An 8,570-nucleotide genomic window follows, 5' to 3' on the forward strand; every position below is an offset into this window, starting at 1 on the left:
GTCTTTTAAGTTACCCCTTCTTGTGATAAAGCAAAGATTCAGGATGATGAAACTTTAAGGAGTTGCTCTTTGTAACTAAGGGCAGTTCATAAACAAACAACAATTATCAGGAAAGGGAAACATGTCCTCTGTATTCTTTGTCCGAGAATCTCCTCATTTGTGATTTCCTTGTTGTAATTTTTTTCTAATGTAATTTAGTTATTTTGTTGTACCGCTAATTAGATAAAATTATATTTGAATAGTAACCTACCTTATGATATATCACTATATTTGGTTTATTTTACTTCTCTAATGTTTTCAACCTAGGAAATATTTTTTTCGCATTAATTAGTATTTTGACTATTAGGAAAACTGTGACTTTGGGACTATTATAACTATAATTAACTTTCCATTAACTTTGACCTATTTATGAAAATTATGTGGTTAGGGATTACACATGTTATCTCTTTTTTATTTGTATTACATTTATGTTCATTTTATTTTCTTTAAACTTATTGGAAGTTATCATAAATCAGTACAGAAGGAGAATTGGGAAGAATTAATATTAGTTACTAGTCAAAATTGTCTATAGTTTTTCTACTCTATTTGTATTTATTTTTATCACGTTTACTAAAATGAAGAAATGTAAAATATATTTTAAAATTAATTTCCAATAATAAAAGTGATTCCACACTACTTGGGTAAGCTTTAATTTCTGATCACGGTTCATCTGTCTCTTAGAGTACAATTTTCCCCTGACCTTGACTTTTATTGCTTTTAGCTCATAGTGCAAAACTCACTTGTAAAACCTGTCTTCTATGTCAGCCATTCTCCTGAAATAAGTTTTGGACCCAGGAGCCCTGCAGGGGAGCATATTGTATCTTGTACTGTTTGGCCAGGTCGTCCAATGACTCTATGGGAGTGTCCAGCCGTGACACTGTCAGAAATGCAGCAAGGTTCGCAGTGTATGAGGCAATGATGATAAACCCAAATAGCCACCAAGTTGCAGCCACCAAACGTCCAGAAAAGTTTTTGGGTGCTTCTCCTCCTCCCTGAGAAAGTAGTTCAGGTTTTTAGGTATGTTGGATGTACTTAATGAGCATAATATGAAATAGACCCAAGTAATTGAAACTAATTAGGACCAAACCATATTCTGACTAATGTTTTGGGATTACCCAAACTAAGTGGTGGGATTTAACAATAGGCCTGGACCTAAAGGTGGTAAACAGAAAATTAAATTGAATTATAATAATTATAATTACTAATTTCAATGCAAATGCAGAAATGCTATCTTGATGAGGACTTTGACGATGCTCTTAGGGAATTCCAACAAAGAAGGCAAAACAATTTAATGTGAAGTGTTGTGCTTAGCTATAAACTAAAAAGGGAAAGAAGAGGTGAGGAGCTAGTGGTAATAGTTTTCCCTATCTTTTTGTGAGTTATCAGTTTTAAAGTCAATATCACTGTCTCAGTCTACAGACTAAAAAAGGGGGTTTTGTTTAGAAAATAATGCACATTGAAGTCCAGTTTGACCATATATTGAAAAGATTCATCACAATTTTTTAATAGTTTTTGAAACATATTGTATGGATTAAGATAAAAATAATGTACTCAACTGGCATGTTATAAAACATAATATGTATCTAAGTTTATGCACTGACCAAAGTTCATACTGTACTCCACAACAACCTCTAGTGTTATGGCTACCATAATATGAAAGTTGTTTTAACATAACTATTGTAAAGTACTTCATGAACAAGCATGCAGTGCATATTGTGCTAGTTCTTATTAACTGCAATCTTATTGATTATGTAGTTTTCTAATACAGTAAAGTTATAACAGACTGCTAAAACTCCATTCATACCTTGACTGAAGAAGGCTAACATAAAACAAAGCAATGAACCTAGCAACATAACAATCTACAATGACACAACTAAGTTCTACAAGAGTGTTAGTTATTGTGTGTGTGTGTGTGTGTGTGTGTGTGTGTGTTTACAGAGTTTACAAAAACCTTTATTTCAAAAATGTACATACATTTACAGAGTCAGGTGCTTGGAAGGCACGTGTGACTTATTTACAATATAATGCAATACCTTAGGCAAAAATATACATGCATTTGGCAATTCAAGGTTTTTTTCTTATTTTTATGTTTTTCTTCCACCATGGTGCACAAATACTATAATCTTACTATCAGTCCATAATTATATACTTAATTTACTACTTATACAATCCAGATTTTAACAAGAACCATCTCACAAAAACGAGGTAAAAAAATTAACAAGCATAAAATATATTAAGTTTTAACAAATAAATATATAAATAATAAAATATTAAATATCAAATATCAAATTTTTGGCCAGAAACACTTTCTATCCCCATGAACAACCCAAAACAGTAAGATCAACAAACAATATTCAAAATATCAACAAGCATAAAATATATAAATAGATTTAAAAAACAAATAATTATATAACAAAAATATAACACAAACAGACAACAAACAACATAAAATAGTATGTAAGTATTAATAGAATATATAATTTTCATTACTTTCCGCGACATACATTTTAATCTTCATTTTAAATCTGGGTCTCGAATCAAATATTATGTCATTTTCCTAATTTAAAAAATACATTTATTTATTATTTTTGGTCCAATATAACAAAAATTGTTTTCGAGCGATTTCCTTTCTAAAACATGGGACAAAAATTGACAATATATCTGATGATCTTGTATTGACCCTGTTTTCCTTAATATGATACTTATCTATGTGTTTGTGCATATGAATTGCTGAACATAATACATATAGTTTATTTAAAGTTAATATGTTGTTTTCAAAAAAATACATGAGAAACTCTATCAAATTTTTTAAAACTAAAAACATTTCTAATAGCAAATCGTTGTGTCATACGAATTGGTTTTTTAAAAAATTTTCATTACTCCCCCCCATAATGGATTATTCCATACCTTAACAGACCCTCAAACCAAGAGAAATAAAGCTTTAAAGTGTGTGTGTGTGTGTGTGTGTGTGTGTGCGTGCGTACGTGTGTGTGCGCGTGGTGCGTGTGCGTGTGTGTGTGTGTGTGTGTGTGTGTGTGAAACGTCTCTGGTATTTTCTACTAGATGTCAGCAATTTCTTGGTCCTCTATCATGAGTGTTAGCACCTTGGTGAATACGCTGTAGTTGCACAGTACAGGCAGCTACTGCATTTTATTTTTACATGTCACCACCCGCTTTGAGTATTTTATTGTTTTATATTCCAGTATTTATTGTACCAAGGAAATATCTGGACACACAAATAGACAGTTTGTTTCATTTGAATTTAATCAAAGGCATTTTAAATAAAAAACAATTCTTTGACAATAGATAAAAATAACAAAATTTGAAAGAGACAGTAAAAATAACTCTTTTCCATAACAAAGTGTGCACTTATATACACACAAGTACGGCTTTCTTAACTGTCTTCTTGATGCAACTTCATATAACACATCATTTATGTCACATCTCCTTTGTGATGGGGAGTGTCCGAATCAGTACTTTTGCTTCATTTTAGCGATGAATGTTCATTCCATGAGTGAGTTCTGTGTGTTGTAGTGTCAAACTGTTCATGTTTCAAATTTTTCTGAAGGGATATTTACTTTGAAATAACAATAATGAAGGACAAGCAAAAATATAAAACCAATTCTAAGAAAAGGAAACTAGAAAAAGAATAGAGTGAACAGATTAAAAGTTGCAAAATAAGTACACAATATTTAAAAAGGTAATCAAATCATTCTTTCATCACATATACATTGAGTACAGTGTTGAGTCAAGATAACAAGTTTTAAATAAGGTTTTAAATCAATATAAATAATAAGTCCAGTAGTGTTTTATTGGCTCCTCCAGTCCAGGAACTCCTTCACTGTGTATATGGATCGAGCAAGGAGCCATGTTGTTAATGCAGTCTTCAAGTTCTTCTTAAGTAATTGCTGCAGGGCATGTGGCAGCCGGTTGAAGAAGATAGCACCACAGTAGGAAGGCTTTCTTTTCTCATAGAGGGTCAACCGAATGAGTGTGTAGTGCAAATAAGTTCCCTTCACAGATTGTACATTGAAGTTATTGTCAATATCTTAAGTTCTTTAAATGCTTCTCTGTACGTGTCTTTGAGTTTTAGTCCTGCTAATGCTTTTATGGCTTTCTTTTGGATAACCAACACTCGCTGAAAATTTGTTGCACTTCCGCTTCCCCATACCGCTAGTCCATATGTAAGATGTGTCTGGAACAACGAGTAGTACGCTGTCAGAGCTGCTTCTTTGTTGCTTATCTGTATAATTCTTCTTACAGCATAGAGGCCAGAGCTAAGTTTTTGGCATAAGTAGTTTACAAACAAGTGATGTCCAGGACAAGTTGTTGTCGAGGATAATGCCTAAATATTTAGTAGAACTTAATGTTTCAATTTCTGGTAGACCTTGGTGATTATTTTGACCTGCGATGTATATAAGCTAGTTTGATTTATTTTCATTCAGAACTAGGTCATTTTTAAGGCACTATTGTTTTCCATATTGTATGCAGTGTTGGGGCTTATTTCAAGATCTTCTATTTCTTTGCTAGCAGTGATTAGAGAAGTATCGTCAGCAAACATTATAATTTCACAGAATTTTCCTAGATATGTTAGGAAGTCATTAGTGCTTAGTATGTAGAGCACTGGTCCGAATATGGATCCTTGGGGTACTCCTGTATTCATAGACAGAGCTCCAGATTTCACTTTGGTAATTTTGTCATTTATCTTACAGGTTACTTCTACCACTTGTTTCCTTCCACTAAGGTAGCTATTAACCCAAACCAATTTGCTTCTTTCCCAGCAATACCCAGGTAACCTTACCGGAACTTGACAGTGGGAAACAACTGATGAGACATGTAGTGGCTGATGTACAAAGCACAAACAGCCAAAATGAAAACCCCATTGAACTTCACTGTTTATATAAGTGTTCCCATAATTGTAGGTAAATAAATTTTGTAAGAACCCTACTGAACTTAATCTTAGTGAAATTGTTCCCATAATTTTAAGCAGTGTAAATTTGCTGTAGTCTTCTATTTCTGAATACTAATCATTTAAGACTCCTATTGGTCAAAAAGTTGATAGATTGTCCTTTTTACTCTTTTTTAAATGCCATTACCTTGTGAAAATTTTAAAAACAAACAAAGTGGATATCAATATCACTATCACTGTATGAGCCAAGAGTATAGTCATATTAAAGATGGGACAACCACCAGTCACATTTATTTGAATGTGTAATGTGTTTTGAAGTCAACTGCTGTTGACTATCTCCATCTGGCACCAAACTGCTGCCGTCCATAAGTGCCATAGAACAAAGAGTCTCATTTGTGTAATATTTATTTTTTCATATTTTGTAGTCTGTATTTCTCATCTTGAACTTTTCATGACCGACATAACAAAGCTCATCTACCCCTCAACATTACCTTTTAATTAACGTACTAATATTGTTACAAATAGGTCATATGTACAAAATAATACCTCAACCATAAATTAAAATAGTGAGATGAAACATTCAGAACCCCAAAGTGTCCTATAAGTTTGGTTATTTTATAGGACAAACATTTATGTTTTAAATTTTCTGAACTTTTTCAACTTGATATGGACATGTATTTGACACATTTTGAAGGTAATAAATAGGAATATTAAGATATGTAAAATATGATGTTACCTCTACATTATACAGGAATTAAATTCTTACATGAATTCATTTCTCAGTTTAATTTGTTAAATCCTTAACTATCTTCCAATTGCTCTATGCACCATTTCTTGAAGAACACTGACAGTTTTTGCCGAGATATTAGGCATTCTCAAATTAATACCTGCTTTAAAACCTGCTGAATCAACTCAATTTTTAACTTATTATACATTTTGTAACCATATACACACAGATATATCACAAAACATACAGAGAAAATCAGTCATATTAGTTTTTATCCTTTTACATTCATGCTTTAATTATACATTATTTTTAAGAAATTACTGTTGTAGAAAACTAAAGGTATTCGTCTAGTAACAGTATATAGAATAAAACATTTTTCAGACCTATAACACTTATTAAACTGTAAATAAAGCTTAATCTTACAAGTTTTTATACTACTATATTCAGAGTGGTAGTACTATTAATTTAAACTGCGAAGATCATGTGGAAAGTAAAGAATGTTTTTATTTGACATCTGCAGACCCGGTCAATAGTGATAATACACCCCCACTTTAGGACAATGATGACAGTAATCCTCTAAGTGTCTTAGTTTATGTTGAATATTGTAAAAATTGTGGGACTTCAAAACGACAAATGAATTTGACAATCTACCGGAGGATCGGCACAGCCAGGTTGAAGACATTTGCCTAAATGGACTTTTGAAGCTGAAGTTTTGTCATTTACACTAACATAAAACTTGAAAACATTACACAGTTAACTTATAACCCTGGAAATACTTTAAATATTTTGTTGCACATTTCAAAGCTCCATAATGGAGCACCTGCAACAAGCGCTGTTTATTTCTTGTCTGCAACTAAAGTTTAAATTCTGGTTTCCAACACAGAGTACATGTATTGTACACCTCATAACCTCATAACCTAAATCTGGTAATGAATTATAATGTTTCCCATAATTCTGAAGTTAAATAATTTTAAGACATAGTTTTAGAAATTGTATATATCTACTTTAGCGGAAAGTTTGCCTCGGTGGCAGGATTTAATAATGCCATTAAAGAAGACACATCTGTTTAAAAAATCTTATTCTAAAACAACTTTGTATTTAAGGAACAATGACAGTTAGAAACAATTTTGAAACAGTTTGAATTCTTCCTTTTATCTGTCCTGAAAAGTATTTGAAAAATATTGGCAAAGTTTTCCAAAAAGAAACAGCTTTATACCATGCATTTCTTTATATGAACCGAGCTTTTGTAAATTTAAAAAATTTAAGAAGAAACATTTTTCATTATTTAACTGATGCAAAACAGTATACTCAGTCTTGGAACGTACCTTGTGATATGAAAAACATAAGAAAGAATCAGTCAAATGCTTACTTGATGAAGTTTGCAGTTGACCATAGGTTTGAAGACTGATAAAAGCATTTGAAATCAAAGTATTTAATTTCAAATATGGACATCCATGTGTACTGCCAGAGAATTTTGCAGGGGGGGGGCAAGATCTAATAAGGGGGAGTAGAAGGTTTTGAGGGATTAGCTTAAACATCTTTCATGTATAAGGCAATATTTAATTACATTGACTTATACATCAAATAACCAACCTGCTTTTATTATTTTATTATTGTTTTTTTCTCTCTTCTTACAGGGTGAGGGGCATGCCCCCTTGATCCTATGTGGTGGCACTCATGTGGGCATTATAATAAAACCGTTACAAATATGATTTCAAAACTTGGGATGGGTTATGGAAATATTTTAACTATTCTTTCATATCACAAGTTGGTGAACACAATACATATATCTCACAGATGCATTTCAGCTATACTACATGAAGAGGTAGTAGAGAAAATGTACATTTCAAGGGAATGTTTGTTTATCCAGCTGACGTTTCCAACTCCAATGGTTGGTAAGGTATTATCTTTTAGATCATTACACCCAAAAGAAAAACGTCAGGGAAGTAACAAGTTTAGTTGTTGAGCAAAATGTTTGCATAGTAAAATGACTTTCTGATATCTACAACTTTGCTTTGTTACAACAGCAACAGCAGAGAGATTTATTTCTAAATTATATTTCATAAGAACTGTCATTAGGAGTGCTAAGAGACACTGCAATTTGGCAGTATTGAAGACGAGGAAATGCAAAGAGTTTACATGAAACAGTGTAGTTGAACAGTTTATCGCCTTAAAGAAACAGGATTAGAAGAATAGTAAAATGCATATTTATCTCTATGTAAATATTGCTATTAATTAAGTTGTGATAACATATTATACTGAATTAGAGATAAATTGCATATAATAAAACTAGGCCTTGGACAGAATAAACTAAACTATGCAGATGTTTAAGTGTTATAAAATGTTAAACAGGCACTGTGCCATGGAAAATCGATAATTTCTATACTATGTTATTGGGAAGTTATGATTAATGTTATACTGTAGTACATTACATACCATTACAAGTCTTGGTTGTGGCAAACACTATTGTTTAATCATTTATTCCAGTTGCTGAAGTGAATATAAGCTTTCTGCACATCAGCTGACACCATGTCTAATACATTAGGCTACATACCTGTGGTGTCAGAGATGTCATACAGAACCAAAGACATTCTCTCAGGTTGAACTCCCTTTGTTCATCATCATATTTGTATTTGTCTCTGTTGTTCTGGTAACTGTAAGGACTGTAGCGGTCCAAACGCCCACATCAGAAAAACTAGAATCATATTTCAACCTGTATATGCAACCTATTACAAGTCTAAACAGTAAAAGTTGTGGAATAGAAATAGCCTCATTACAACCTCCTAAGCTTAAGAATATATTCTATTGAAAAGGATATCACAACACTTCAATTTCCCCTTAACACTTTGATGTGAATGCAACCAATTAATGTGACAGAACTCTCACTTCATGGCA

At 32.2% G+C, this 8,570-nt stretch overlaps 1 protein-coding gene across 1 annotated transcript; it reads right to left on the minus strand.

Annotated features, from left to right (window-relative positions):
• Window positions 1-800: 800 nt before the first annotated feature.
• On the minus strand, window positions 801-8,343 carry LOC124374334 (ionotropic receptor 25a-like). Its single transcript, XM_046832567.1, has 2 exons — window positions 8,230-8,343; window positions 801-1,031 (listed from the first exon to the last, which is right to left on the minus strand). The coding sequence occupies exons 1-2, from the start codon at window positions 8,248-8,250 to the stop codon at window positions 801-803; spliced, it is 252 nt and encodes an 83-aa protein (XP_046688523.1). The 5' UTR covers window positions 8,251-8,343.
• Between the last annotated feature and the right edge of the window lie 227 nt (window positions 8,344-8,570).

This window comes from Homalodisca vitripennis, unplaced genomic scaffold (assembly GCF_021130785.1).
Source record: "Homalodisca vitripennis isolate AUS2020 unplaced genomic scaffold, UT_GWSS_2.1 ScUCBcl_7969;HRSCAF=15882, whole genome shotgun sequence".
Lineage (NCBI taxonomy): Eukaryota > Metazoa > Arthropoda > Insecta > Hemiptera > Cicadellidae > Homalodisca > Homalodisca vitripennis.

Coding starts and splice junctions, on each gene's coding strand:
- LOC124374334 (XM_046832567.1), bottom strand. CDS start 8,250: ATGACATCTCTGACACCACAG. Junction 1,032..8,229: donor TGACATCTCTGACACCACAG/GTATGTAGCCTA, acceptor CTACTTTCTCAG/GGAGGAGGAGAAGCACCCAA.